Raw genomic sequence first — 15,972 nt, 5'->3', positions numbered from 1 at the left:
CTCACTGTTTTTCTCCTGCAAGTTTGCTGGAACAATAATTTTCCTTTTTGAATAAGAAACATATTCCACATCATCTCTGCTGAGCATCAAAACTACAGATTAATTAGAAGCCAGTCAAGCAATCTATTTAGGAATTAATTACCTAGTATATAACCGAACTAACACTTTCAAGTTAAGTAAAGAAAGTGCTTCATGTGATTCATATTAGGCAACATTATTTCTGATGTGGAAGGTGTCTTGATGGATTTGTGTGATCTTGTTGAACTGTATTTAAGATTCTTATAGTCTATGCATTATTTTTCAAAGCACACTACATTTAGTGATGGCTGTATACTAGCAATCATAAGGGAATGTTTTGGATGAAAATATGGGGTAATTAATCAAGCAAGTTAATCATTGTGGAATTTAATGGTGCTTTAAATCACTATTAAAAATCCAAATTCTACCACATCATCAGTGCCAATCCTGCAAAAGAAGGGAGAGAATTTCACATGATTAAGGAAGAAGGATTTGTTTGATAAATAAGTGGTATTAAAACAAAATATTTAAAAAAACTACTCTGTCTCCCTCCCCCCACACACAGATGCACTATTTTTTGGAGTAAAAGTAAACTGATCAAATAGTACAATTTGAATAAATATTCAGAATAAAATTGGAGGTTTTCAAACTGGTCTGCAAAGCACTTATAGGTGATCTTTGCAGAGCTGGTTGGTCACATGGTGCTGTCTCTACTACTTGTTACCAGCTGCTAAATTGTATGAATAAACAGTCAAAAATATGTTAAACTTTCCCCAGTATAATTTTTCACATAAGTAATTTCTGTTGTTGCCACAAAGATGTTCTGCAGTGTAATTCAATTACTTTTTCAAAGGGACTTGGCAATTTCCCCCCAAAAAATGCATGCCACTTAGTTTCTTCAAGTTCCAGGTGTAATCCAGAATCTCTTGTGCTAACTGCTGTAACATCTCCTAACTGCAAGTGTTTTATAGAAAGATAATAACTGCAATTACCATAGGGCTGAGAGAGGATGTGATCCACAAGACAATTCCTGTATTGAGAAGTGGGCCACACTGTGGAAAAAAAAATTGAGAACCTCCTCACATAAAGCTATTGGCCAGTACCTTGTCTATACTAGAAAAGTGCACCAGTTTAACTAAATTGATCTCAGAATTTATTTAAACAAACTATGGCAATCACCTAGAAATCTAAGAAAATTCAGAATAAGCAAGGCTTAATGTGTCTATGTTGGGGGATTTCACTGGTTTAGCTAGATGGATTTTTAAACTGTAATAGTTATTTTTAAATTGTAATAGTTAATTTTAAATTTTTAAACTGTATAGTTAAACCCCTTCACTTTTCTAGTTTAGACAAGACCTGAAATAAAGGGGAACTGATTCTGATTGCACTCACCTTACCCCCTATAACTCTGATGTAGTTACTTCTGGTTTACATCAGTGTAACTGAGATCAGAATCAGGTGTAGGGATTTTGAAAATAGAAAGCCCCATTGTTAGAATAATTTGAAAATGAACTACTGAAAGCATTGCAAAATTTACGATAGGGGACAATTGTGCAATGGCAGGGGATGGACCAGAGCAGTTCCAAAAGTTCTTTTTAATTTGATTGTTATGATCCTATTTAAAAGAAGGGGGGAAGATGCCAATTATATACAAACTTTTACTGCAAACATTTAGGAAGCATAGCTGAAAAAGAACATAGATTTGTGTCAGAAAGAGGTAAATGCCTTCTCCTTTGCGCATTTCATTCCTTTTTATAATAGTTATAGACAATTTTCCAAATATATGCTACAGTTCAAAGTAAAATAAGTCTCAGAAGCTGTATTTCTGCCATCCTGTCATTGCTGCTTCAACTTTCAGGATCTCAGTGTGTAACTCTGAGTAAGAAATGAGCAGTTTTTAAATGTTTTTATGAGTGTCTTTTGAGTTTTTACCTGTCACCAATTACCAAATAATGATTCTTTGTATATACATTTTATTTATGCACTCTGTCCTAAAGTACTCAAGGAGGATGGGATATTGTTGGTTTTATTTTTCTGACCATTTTTCTTTTGAAATCATATTTTATGTCAATACTGTTCTTATAATTTCTCCTTTTAAATTGTATTCACTTGATATTACAACATATTGCATGTAAACATACTTCAGCATTTTCCAAGTGAATATAGAGTATTCTATTATTTGTTTTGTCATCTTACCATACATTATAAATCAACCTAAAACAAACTAGGGCCTGATTCTGATCACATTTGTAGATTCCTGGTGTAGATCAGGATTGTCTCCAGTGAAGTCAGTATAGTTAAACTGGTGTAGATTTAGTGTCAAGGAGATCAGACTCAGGCCCTATTTCTTTGAGTTTGTGTATCTTTTCCATTTCAGGTTCTTATCCTGTGATGTGCTGATCAAATTCTGGGAGATACTGAGAGCCCAGAACTCCCATTGACTTCAGTGGGAGAGGAGGGAAATTAGCACCTTCCTTGATTGGAACATTAGAGATTAGGAGCTAAATTCTGGATTTATGTACAGTCCGTTTGCAATTCCATTAATTTAAATGCGGTTGCATGGGGTTTAAATCAGTGGACAGTTTAGTTCTAGGTTTATAAATAAGTAGAAAATACTTTGTCAGAGGATACATATGACTAGGACAGAGAAGTTATTTTTCCAGAAGGAGCATTAGGCTCTGAAGTACACTTAAGAATCCCTCTTACATTTCTGCCTCTACCATGCTTTTATGTTATAACTAACTAGTGTTTGCCTCTGTGGCCTTGGCTTCAATGTGATTGATTTTTGTAATTTCTGATGAAGTACAATAAACTGTAGTGGCAATTGAATTTTTCTGAGTGTTGCCCATGACTATGCTGTGTGTGTGAGTGTGTGTGTGTGTGTGTGTGCGGGGGGTTATAGTTCATATGGTACAATTATTGCTGTCAATTTAAATGCTCTACTTTGATACCAATTTTTCTTTATGAACCAGCTTATCAAGTTTCAGAGTAGCAGCCGTGTTAGTCTATATTTGCAAAAAGAAAAGGAATACCTGTGGCACCTTAGAGACTAACAAATTTATTTGAGCATAAGCTTTCGTGAGCTACAGCTCACTTCATCGGATGCATCCACTGAATGCATCCGATGAAGTGAGCTGTAGCTCACGAAAGCTTATGCTCAGATAATTTGTTAGTCTCTAAGGTGCCACAGGTACTCCTTTTCTTTTAGCTTATCAAGTGATACTGATATTGTCAACTAACTGTACCAAAGGGTAAACAATGGAATACCCTGAATTTTACTGTATGTTGTAATTTCATAAAAGTAAACCCAAAGCCTCTTATGCTGTTTTTCTGGATTTCTTTTTATTTTTGATTGGATGTAGAGATATGTCTGATGCAAAAACCTGGATGTGAACAGTCCATCTCACTAATTTTTCAAGGGTCAAGAATCAGAATCCAGGACTAGATCCATAAAAGGACTTGGGTTCCTAAATCCAACATTTAGACGCTACTGAGATCCTCAAAATCCCTGCTCAGCTTCTGCCTAATTCTGTAGACACCTAAATTTCCCACAGGAATGTCCCAAGGTGCTTAAATTTCTGCCAATGAGCATGGACACAGCTGCCTCAGTCTAGGTGCTCAGGCACCTATCTCACACGTAACCACTGGTGGAATTCTCAAAGTAGGCATTTCTTGTGGATCCTGATCCAATAGGTGTTCCTAAAGCATGCCTAAACCTACACAGAATGAAAGCGGGAGGAGGTGGGGGTACTTCCCCCCCCCCCCGATAACTTTAGCCCAGTGGTTAGAGCCCTCACCCGAGATGTGAGAGACTAGGGTTCAGTTCCCCTGTATACCTTATTTGGAGCAGGGATTTGAATGTGGGTCTCCACTCTCCCAGGAAAATGCCTTAAGCACTGAAATATGAGGTATTCTGGGGCAGGTCTCTATTAATCTCTTCTGTTGAAATTGTTCCCACTGTTTATTATAATTAAATATTCTCCCATGTGAGTGACCTAACCATTGGGCTATAGAATCATTCTCTTTCTCTGGCCCTTTGTGGATCTAGCCCCAGTTCTGATCCTTTTTGATGAACTCTATCTGTAGACTACATCAAAACTCTGGATCTAAAAATCCCTGAGCTATCTTTCAGATGGTGGGAGAAATTCAAAATCCAGATTCTAACTTTTCAGTTCTTACCGCTCCTTACAATGATGAAACAGGTAACTTTGTCTTGGAAATTAAACAACAAAACAAAGACCAATCACTCAGAAGTATAAATTAAGACAAATAATTTAACAATCCACTGAATGTACAGCATTCATCTTATAAGGGGAGGTGAATAAGCATCTGACAGAATAAGACCACAGAACCTCTGGTTTAACTGATTTGATTTTGATTTTATTTAACAAATTAGATTTTTGCATTTAATTAACATTTTAATTGGTCATTAGAATAAAGAAATCACATTTCTGAGAAGTTTAATTCATATCAAATGGAAATTTGGCAAACCAGTCCCTAGTCCAGATGCATTTGTCTTTTGATTGCTGAGGGGGATGTGAAACAGAAATGGCTTAAATTGGCTGTCATTTTATAGACCTAGAGAGTAAAACAAATATGTTTGGTTTCACATGCTCATTATATTGGAGCTAAAAAGGCGTTTGGAGTGTAAACAGTTATTTTATAGTCATGCTACTTAGTCCATAGTCCATTGCTACTTTTTGTTACAAAATGTTGTAAGTATCCAAACATTAATCTCTAAAATTTGGTTCTTTTGCTCAGGAAGTATAAAAATAAATAATATATACCTAGAATTATTAATACTAACAGACCTGCTTATCCCTTGGGGTTTTCTGTGTTACAAATACTATGTATTGAATAAGTTTCCTAGGTCCTATGATCCATGAGTTTTGTGTTTAAAACATGGCAGTTCTCTATACAGTCTGAGGACCAAATATGGCCATGAATAGACATACTTTTGGCTTTGTATCATTTATAATTATTGTTTGGTGGCCAGAACCATCTGGGCAATTTACAGGTTTAAACTGAGATATTCACAGTTTCACAGAAGGAGATCAGACACCCTGCTCCTGCTGCATGTGGTTTTATCAAAGAGCTAGAGAACCACAATATAATCAGTTGTGATGGTCTGTGCAAAGACAAACATTTTGCTGGTCTTACTAAAGTTGGAGAATTTATGCTCAATCATATTTTCTCGAGGAGAGAATTCCAGCTGTGTGGGCCTGTTATTAAGCAAGCATTGCTGTCAACACATGAGTTGGGTCCTGGCCCATCATGCAACAGAACTGCCCTGATCAGTCAGATGAAGAGTTCTCTGGCGAGGGGAATACCTGGTTGGCATAGAGCCAGTTATACTGTACACAGGAGATGAATTAGGGAGGGGCATGGTAGAACAGAGGACTCAGCTGCACCTCAGCCATTTCCAGCTGGCATTATGGCCTTCAGGGTCTGTTACCAGCCATTGCAAGTAAAGTAGTTATATGAGTGATCCAGCTTGTGGGGGGGGGGGGGGGAAAGGGGGTTCGTGGCTGAATCAGTCCCTAGCAAGTGGATCAGTTGAGCACAGAGGTAACATACAGTCACCTATGATTCCTCCACTGCAGCCTGGGACCTATGCTGAGTGCAGCTATTGACTGAATGTGCAGTTGTTGGCCATAAAATAGCGGCACTTCCTGAAAGACTTCAGAACTTTTTTCTTTCCTAATGCTCTTGCCATAAGAGCTTACATTCCAACATACTCACTGTGGGAAAAACGCAGCTAACAGTAGAACCAGTGATGTTTTGATACCTAATTGTGCAAGGGAAAGAGTCTGTCTGCATAGTCACACCTAATTATTTTTGTGCCATTAGCTGAACATTTGTTGTGGATAGGCAGCAGCACCCAAGTATTCATCTGTTGCCTTCGCACAGCCTCAGAAGTACGGGACTTTATCTGGGCCAGAAGGGGAAAGAAAACCCTTAAGGAGTGCACTCCTCCTGGCGGCTCTGTGGCTGATTAGTTGGACAGACAAGATGCAACATATGTTCTGGCTCCCAAGCATGCTCAAGGGGGCAGAGGGCTTATACGCCCTTCCCCCAGCCTGGGGCACCCTTCTGTCTGGGAAGAAAAGCCTCCTCCTGCTGGCCCATCCCTCAGGAATAGAGTAGGGTCAGGTTTTTTGCCTTGCTGAGCACATCATTCTAGTTGCCTTTTGGGGGCTGGGAAGGAATTTTTCTTCACTGCGATTGGTCATGGCAGTGGGAACCTGGTGGGATAGGTTAGATTGTAAAATTTTATTGTTGTAACGTGGCAGATCAGCACAGGTACTCATCCTATCAGGGTCTTGCTCCCTGATGAACTGGAATTGGCAGAGGATTAGGAGGAAGCATCCCCTAAAGAAGATGGGGAATGGATTGGGGCCCGCAATGTCTTGTACAGAGAGGAGACAACCCCCTCTTCCCCACCTCTTTAACCCATGTCCGGGGAAGGTCAGTGGGTCCCAGCAATGGTGCTGGGATCAGGTTAATGGTGTAGAGATGGGAAGGGGTGTGCTGATGGCAGCCCACCCCCATATGGATAGATTACAAAGGAAGGAGGATCTGCACTGAACTTATTTCCTGATAGTTACCAGATTCATCACTTAATAAATTTGTGGCCTAATGATACCAAATTTCTGATATCTTGCCTGCCTTCCTGTGTGTGTCCAGATCAATCCCTGGAGTGCTTCGTCCACTGGCTACAGTGCACTGCAATTGTCTGTGCATGCTGCCTGGATCCTCAGTTAGACGAGCCAGTTTGTTGGGCAGTAGCAGAACAGGAAATGATCGTACCTGCTAAACTGGCTCATTAATAGCCATGTAGGAAATATTTGTGGTAAACTTCTTTTTCACAGTTTTCCACCCCAAGTATTGGACAACCGTAAACGTTCAAAAATCATGACTCAGACCCCCATCGAAATCCAGACATCTTAAATGATATAGTTTGGTTCTTTTGATTGTGCCTTCTGTTTTTTGAGCTTTTAGATGACATGTTTTCTAGCTTTTTTCTTGCAAGTCCATTTCTCCAGGACTCCAGAAGCTGGGGCTTTAACTAAATAGGCAAATAATGAAGGTTCACGATGAAATTGTAGAGTGGCAACATGTTTTTTAAATGTTTACATTCATGTGTAGTAACTATTTCCATTTTGAGGTAATAAACTCACAGAAGTAGCCAAATTCTCTAATATTCAGATGGAGTTGCTGAAATTTTCAAGTGCCTTTAGTCTTAAATTTCAAAGGCCACATAAAGTGTGTGCTCGTGTTTAAAAATATTTAATGTTTTGCAAATTTAAAAATACAGTTTGAATCAGAAGCATCAGGAACATTCACTGAATAAATCATAACTGATATTATTGAATGATGACATTTTGAATAACGTGCCACTTTAAGATGAAGAATTTGATCACAAGGTAAACAGAAAAGTGTCAAGTAACATTTTTTTTTAAGATGCCAGCCTAACCTATTTACATATCCTGATGTCTTAACATGAGATTCAAAATTTCCATGATTCTACAGAGATCTTTCGTGAATACATTTGGTTAGCCCCTTAACAGTCTAATAGTGCCTGAGTTGATTCATCCATTGATATTAAAATATCAATTTATTTCCTCTTCATTGCCATGACAGCCATTAAATCCATAAAAGCTGTGTCTGCTGTGTTCACAGATGGGACTGAGCTGCAAAATTGGGATCCCAATATTCAGGTACACACCCATCATTGCTTGGGTGCATCTTGAATCTGGAATTCTAGTTTGGTCCATCATGGAGATAGGGGCCAGTTACAAAATTATGATCTAGGTTTAGATTACAACTCTCTTTTTCTCAGCCATCCCTAGAACAATTGGGGAAGATGTTCTGAAATGGAAGTTGGTTAGAACACATCTGTTCTCCTAGGATACCCAAAGTTTTAATTTTCTTTTCAATCCAGTTTTAGTTCTTATCCAAGGATGTTTGTATGTAAATTGACTTATAGACACTGAAAAATAGTTTGGCAATCCTTGGGCACCTTTGAAGATATGGTGTCATCCCACCAGCAATCAGGACATTTACAAAAATGAATGCATCTTCCACACTGCTCACCCACTTCTGTTTATTGAGCAGTTCAGAACTACATTCTAAAATACCCAATACAATAGCAGCATATCAGGAAATCATTGCAAAATCTTCACACTGGATTGTGTTAATGTGAATTTAGGTACCTTTTAGTTTGTACTAGCGGGATCTATGTGGGGCAGTTACACTACAATACTTAAGTGTGCACTGCAATTCACACCTCCACAGTCTATAATATGGGGCTGTGTAGAGAAGCTGTCATAGTGACTCTCCCGGTCAAGTGATTTCTCAGTGACCTTTCAGAACTAGTCCCATGCAAAATATGTCATTTTTGATTTGCCAGTGTTTTCACTGATTTTTCCATTAGTTTTGTTTCACGTACTCCAAAACTTCTAGACCTTCACTTTACGATTCAGGTTCATGTGGTGAAACTCACACCAAATCAGCATGTTTTTTTTATGTTCTGTGAGTTCTATATGAGTTCATTTGATCCAGCAGCCCTGTTACACCATGTGACCAATTGTTAATGTTTTGCTACAAAACTGCAAACCTCAGCCTGAAAAAGCCAGAGACAATAAGGAAGATTTTCAAATTGTTTCCCATTTCATTGCAACCTCTTTCCGGCATTTCAGATGATCTATTGTCCCCACTGTGTCCTAATATCAGATGGAGAAGTAACTGAAAAACTGTTTCAGATGTTCCATAAAAATATTCAGCATGTTCCTTGGCAGGATCTTTTATTTTTTTAGCATTGTGCATGTATATTTCTGTGGTTATATAAATAATAGTTGGATTCTCCCAAAAGTTCCAGATACCTAGAAAGAGATGCTTTCAGAAAGAGAAAAATACAAATAAAAATACAAACTACTTCAATATTTTGTGTGTTCTTGTTTTTCTCTTTTGCTTTCTTGTTCTGGACTTGATAGGCTTTCTGAATACTAAATATTATAGCCAGTTCCATAATTGCAATAATGCATGCCTGATTCTGCTGTCACACCCATTTTATAGCAGAGTAATTCCATTAATTTCAATACAATTTTCATGGGTTTAAGTGACAAGACAATCAGGCTCTGAGACAGTATTCTTTCTGTGTACTAGGCTGAGACAGATTGTTCATTTCATATGTCACTTGCAGAACATCAGCTGCAGTGATGGCAAAGAGTTCGCATAATAGTAACACTTCATAAACAATAAACAATCACCCAGACAAACCGGTCTTCTGTGATAAATGAATATTAAGAACCAGAAATCCCATCTATTAGGTTTTTCCAGTTCCAGAGAACAGACAGACACCCCAGATCAATATGTACTTGTGGATCTCACCCAAAAAACACACTGGTAGCCAGTCCTTTAGTAAACTATACTAAAAGTTTATTAATATAATAAAAATAGAATTATTAAATGGTTAAAATGAATCATATATATTATGGCTAATTTCAGAGTTTGTAAATCAGGATAATAGCAGTGATGTTAAATCTCCTAGCTTGCGGTACATCTCTCTGGATCACCCAAAAGACTGGGGGATCTCAGTCCATTGTTCAAAGTTTCCCTTTGTTAGAAATCATTGTCCAGAAATGTGGAGCAGGAAAGAGGCCAGGGGATGATCTCACAGTCTCCATTTATATCCTCAGCCCATGTGCATGGAAAGTTACTGTCAGAAACATGGAGTCAGGGATCACATGTTCTCCATGCCTTGTTGAGTCAGTGGGCCTCCATTTGTCCATATGCTTTCTGAGCAGTCCTCAGGAGGAGCCCATTGGAAGAGTTGATTCTTCTTAATGGCCCATCAACCACGGCTGGCTGGTCTTGATGTAAATCTGCCTTGTCGGTGTTACCCAAGAACACAACATGTTTGAGATACAAACACAGAGCAAAGATTCATAACTTCATATACAATGATAATACATGCATATAAATAGGATAAATTGTTCAACGGATTACAACTTTTCCAATGATACCTTACAAGACATATTTTGTACAAGATTTATCACAAACATGCAACAGTAGTGACACATCAGTGGTTGCAATCGTGTTGATACATCAGTGTTGAAAGCTTCGTGTGAACATGGTCATCTTTCTTTTCATATTGTATCACATAGGGTTCTAGCACAGGGTGAATAATAAAATAAAATGAGTGGAACCTGTATTTCCAAATTAGAATGTTCATGGTTGTGCTGTGTAACTACGTTGCTGACCATGGGACTTATGCCCTGAAAGGAGAATATACCTCAGTACCATTGTGGCTTGAGAAAAAATTCTCAAATGTTTTGTAGATCACTTTCCCCAAACAGTGTGCACCCTGAGAGGAATTTGCATAGCAACTATATAGGTAATTAATACATGCTGTAGGTGGGTAAATTATACAGTAGATAAAATATATAGTAATATTTTTAGCAAGTTTGCAAGTATAGACAATTACACGTTTTTAGGATGGAAGGATGAGAATTATACTAGTAGGTTTAGTTATGTGTCTTACGTGCTATGTTGATGCCATAATTTGTTCTTACAGCATAACCACATTACTGCTTTATCTCTCTCTCTCTCTTTTTTTACATCACCAGAAGAAATCAATGGGAATTAGTTCTAATTTGTAGAGTCCTTTTCTGCATTAGTTGTTTAGTCACTTTGGATGGGTTTATCTATTAGTGCTTTCTATTGATCTTCCCAAAATTTTTCTTAATATCAAGTTCTCTTTTTTGAGGGCTGGTGTGATGTTTTAAGACTTATGAAATTAATAAATTATATGGTGAAAGTTTTGATGCTTGCTATATGTAATTATTTTTAATGTAAAATGGATTCATTGAAGTTAATTATCTAATTTCCTTTCATATAGTAGTTGAATGATAGGTAATTCTAGAAATATGAGCATACTGCTGGTAGGTGTATTTGTTGCAGTTGTTCAAATGATATTGGTATTCCATCATTGCATACATGCCAGAGACTCCTTCCCAACTCAGAAGTTCTCATATTTATCTTCACTGTTTATTTTAAAACACTGATTTCCCAGTGTATTACCAGGATGGGTGTCTTTAAAATCAATACATGAATATGGGATTGGAGGTCTCTGGGCAAATGTGTTGAATAGTTTGTTTCTGTCCATGTCTTCTGTGAGCCTGATTCTCTTCTTACACTGGTTTCACATCTGTATAATTCTACTTCCTTCATTATTATCTATTATTTCTGTTTTGGTAATTCCCCACAGTCACTGTCCAGGCACATGCCGGAAGAAACAGGGTGAAATCCTTGCCCCAGGGAGGTCAACAACAATATTCCCACTGACTTCATGGGGTACAGAATTTCACCTATAGTCCCTGCACCAAAAAGCACATGATCTAATGTAGTTAATCCTCTCAGTTCAAAGCTACCTTAAAACATGCAGAAATGGCCAATGGAAGATTCTACCTGTGTAGTGAAATCCTTTAATACTATAGTGCTGCCAACATCACTCAAGAATTCTGTTGGCAACGAACATGTCTGGGGAAAAGGAAGCATGGCCCTGGTCATGCCTCCTATGCCAGCATGATACTCAGCTTCTGGAATGGTCCCTGGGGGCTGTTGGCAGCTGGCACAGTGTGTATCAGCCTTCAGGTTGGTTTTATTTGTCTTGGTAGATCAATCCAAGGATCATGGGACCACAAAGGTGACTTATGGGCACTTCCCACCCTCTTCTGATCTTCTGCCAAGCACAGCTTGACCGAGCAGAGAATCTGGCCTCAAATATGTTTTTTTTTTAAATTCCCTATGTTTAGAGATAATCTTACAGAATTAAAACCCCCCAACCCCCAAACCTATGATTTACTTTCCCATGTAGGCTATTTATTATTTTGCTATGCTCTCAGCTTGGATGGTTAAGCTAGTCTGATCATTTCCTAGTCAGTTTCACTCCAGTTCTCATGGATTGAGACTACCGTAATGACACAATGGTGAAGTTTTAAAAAGAGTTTTATATAAGCCATGAAAATATTCCTAGAAATGGGGCACTTTTATGTAGTCTAGTCCTCAAAATTTGCCTTTATATATATTGTGACAAAACTCTGTCCTTGCCTCCATGGTCCTGCATTTCCTGACGGATTTCGCTCGCCTCAGAGGCTCACTGTGACCCTCCACATAACCCTTCTGTCTCTAGAGACAAGGGTCACAGTCTACTGAGCCACTTTCATCATAAGCCAGCAAGGGAGGCAAGGAGAAGTTATCCTTCCTTGCACAGTCTCTGTTGTCTCCCAGTCTCAGTGATTAATCAGTGGGCAAAAGGGGGGGGGGAACCTGGGCCCACACTCTATTCCGGGCGCCAGCCCAAGGACCCTAATAGTATCAGCTATGGTAGCTGACCTTTTAGAAACATGGCATGTACAATTCCCTGGGCTACTTCCCCCACAGCAACCCTCACTTCCTCAAACTCCACTTCCCTTACCTCAGGGCCTCCTTCCTTGTGCCTGATATGGTGTGTACTACTCAGTCTCTTCAACAGCCCAACTTCCTCCCACAGCTCCTAACATGCACACCCACCTGACTAACTGGGAGGCTTTTAACTAGTTTCAGCCAGCCCTTGATTGGCTTCAGGTGTCCCAATCAACCTAGCCTTCTCCCTGCCTTCTGGAAAGTTCTTATTTGGCCCCAAGTATCTTAATTGACCTGGAGCAGCTGCCATTTCACTTATCCTAGTACCAGGGATTTGTTTAGCCTGGAGCTAATATATCTATCTCCCACTACATTTATATTAGGGCTGTCAAGCTATTAAAAATTAATCACAATTAATCATGTGATTAAAAATTAATCGAGATTAATCGTGCTCTTAAACAAGAATAGAATAGTTATTTAAATATTTTGGATGTTTTCTACATTTCAAATATATTGATTTCAATTACACAGAATACAAAGTGTACAGTGCTCACTTTATATTTATTTTTATTACAAATATTTTCACAGTAAAAAACAAAAGAAATAGGATTTTTCAGTTAATCTAATACAAGTACAGTAGTGCAATCTCTTTATCATGAAAGTTGATCTTAGAAATGTAGAATTATGTACAAAAAACCCTACATTGTTTTATTTTTAATGTAAAACTTTAGAGCCTACAAATCCACTCAGTTCTACTTCATTGAATTGCTCAGACAAACAAGTTTGGTTGCAATTTGCAGGAGATAACGTTGCCCGCTTCTTGTTTACAATGTCACCTGAAAGTGAGAACATGAGTTCACATGGCACTATTGTAGCCGGTGTCACAAGATATTTACGTGCCATCTGCTAAAGATTCATATGTCCCTTCATGCTTCAGCCACCATTCCAGAGGACATGCGTCCATGCTGATGACAAGTTTTGCTTGATAATGATCCAAAGCAGAGCGTACCGATGCATGTCCATTGTCATCATCTGAGTCAGATACCACTAGGAGGTTGATATTCTTTTTTGGGGTGGTTCGGGTTCTGTAGTTTCCTCATTAGAATGTTGCTCTTTTAAGATTTCTGAAAGCATACTCCAAACCCCATCCCAATCAGATTTTGGAAGGCCCTTCAGATTCTTAAACCTTGGGTTGAGTGCTGTAGCTATTTTTAGCAATCTCACATTGATACCTTCTTTGCATTTTGTCAAATCTGCTGTGAAAGTGTTCTTCAAATGAACAACATGTGCTGAGTCATCATCCGAGACTGCTATAACATAAAATATATGGCAGAATGCGGCTAAAACAGAACAGGAGACATACAATTCTCCCCCAAGAAGTTCAGTCACAAATTGAATTCACACTATTTTTTTAATGAGCATCATCAGCATGGAAGCACTAGGAAAGCTGGGAAAGAGCAAGCATGTGGAGAGAAATGTAAGTGCTGCAGGAGAAGAAAAGAGACATAGGATCTGAGTAAATTCATCGTAGTAATCTAAGGCTGAATATACTCAACTTTGGAGGTCAAAAAGTTAAGCCACTGTACAGTATTAAAGCTTTGTGGTTCACCTGTAATATCTAAACTATTTTCATTTTCTAAGTCCTTTTCTGATTTCACTTAGACTGGTGTAAATCAGGAACAATGACCCTAAAGTAAGTGGCTTTATACTGGTGTAAAAGGCAAACCAGGCTCTAAGTGTGCGCATGTGGGGATTTTTTACCGGCACTATTAACACTGTAGTATCTGAGTGCCAAACAATGTGTTTATCCTCACTCCAACATGCCAGTGAGGTATTATCCCTGTTTTACAAAAGGGAACTGAGACAGAAAGAGACTAAATGACTTGTCCAGTCTCACACACATAATCTGAGGGGTAACAGGGAATTGAATGTAGTTCTACTGAGCCTCAGGCCACTGCCCTGATTACTGTACCATCCTTCCTCTCTGGTTTTGTTTAGGTCCTCTTCTATAATCCAACTAGAGTAATGATTATAGGTTTAGCCTATTTTCAGTATGGTAATCTGCTCTGAATAGAAACACCAGAAGTACATAAAATACAGGCGATTCACACTGCTTAATAGTTTCTTTTTAGTCAGGATTGTTGGTGTTTAATGGATCAAACAACAATTGAGAAGGCATAAGAGCTGAATGAACTGCTCTCCATTTTCTGATGCTGAGGACAGTGTCATGTAGTGAAGGTTGTATTGCTGATGGCTGACACGCTTTCCCCCCCCACCACCCCCCCCTCCCCCCCCTCCCCCCCCCCCCTCCTTGGCCTGCAGTCTTCAATTTCCAGAGTGCATATGCCATATACATGAACACAAATATTGCCTTACATCAAAAAAGGTGCTGGTGCTTTTAGAATAGCCAGACAATAAAAAGTGTTACCATATTATTTTCTTTCCTATGCAGGGTGCTTTGAGTGCTGCATCAAGTGCTTGGGGGGTATTCCCTATGCCTCACTGATTGCCACCATCCTGCTGTATGCTGGGGTCGCACTCTTCTGTGGCTGTGGACATGAAGCACTCTCGGGAACTGTCAACATTCTGCAAACCTACTTTGAGATGGCAAGAACTGCTGGGGACATTATTGATGTCTTTACCATGTAAGCATTGTTTAACCTTTTGTGACTTTGTTTTTAGGTGGCTGAAAATTAAGAAAAGGGAGAAAAATGAGATGCATGAAAGTAATCTTAAATAAAAAGCACAGATCGTATAATCCAAGTACATGCAGTAGTATAAGATAAGCACAGTAATTGTAATTCTAATAGTGCTAATATCTTCATTTTCTACAAGTAATTTGTAATAAACTTTCAAATCTAGTAGTAATTTTTAGCTATTGATTACTCAATAATTGATGTAATTTTTAGAATTTAATGTATTGTGATCTTTATAGATCTTTCCCATATTTATAAGTTTTATTAAATGGATTAAGTAATTACAATGCATTATGCAATATATAAAAATATTCATTCATTGTAAGTAATTCACTGTAAACATCAGTCATAGTTTTGCTTTGCATAAGTAATTAACTTTGATACCTATCGAACACATTTCCATGTGGTTACAAATAATTTAGAAAAATGGTAATCATTACTAAAAGCCAAATGTTCTAGCAAAGATGGAAGAGGGATGGGAGAGCGGTACTCCTGTCATAGCAGGGGATATGGAGACCCTATGCACAACCACACAAGCCAAACAATGGTGAGGACTCCACATTTGCCAACCATTCAAAACTCATGAGTCTGTCCCTCCAAAATCATATGATTGACTTAAAAATCATTAGACTTTGTTTTTTAAATAATCAATGTTGGGTTCTTTTTATTTGCCTTCTTGTTTTTGAGCCTTTAGGGTTCATGCTTTCAAGCTTTCTCTGCATCTATGAAGGCTAGAAACTTACTTTGTTAAGTGACAGCTGAGATAACATAACTTCAGGAGCTGGGGCTTTAAGAAAACCCCCAAATGTCATGAGACTGACAATAAAATCACAAGAGTTGACAGCACTGG

General features: G+C 38.4%; 1 protein-coding gene across 2 annotated transcripts in view; it reads left to right on the top strand.

Annotated features, from left to right (window-relative positions):
• The window catches only part of GPM6A (glycoprotein M6A), a 344,505-nt gene that overhangs the window by 283,118 nt on the left and 45,415 nt on the right, over positions 1-15,972 (top strand). For both annotated transcript variants that reach the window (XM_038400720.2, XM_038400719.2), the window contains exon 2: positions 14,879-15,071. In XM_038400720.2, the coding sequence (XP_038256648.1) occupies positions 14,879-15,071 (193 nt within the window). The remainder of the gene's footprint in view (positions 1-14,878; positions 15,072-15,972) is intronic.

The sequence above is a fragment of the Dermochelys coriacea genome, chromosome 4 (genome assembly GCF_009764565.3).
Source record: "Dermochelys coriacea isolate rDerCor1 chromosome 4, rDerCor1.pri.v4, whole genome shotgun sequence".
NCBI lineage: Eukaryota > Metazoa > Chordata > Testudines > Dermochelyidae > Dermochelys > Dermochelys coriacea.
Note: the sequence above shows the minus strand (reverse complement) of the source record. Positions and strands in the feature narration are given on the sequence as shown.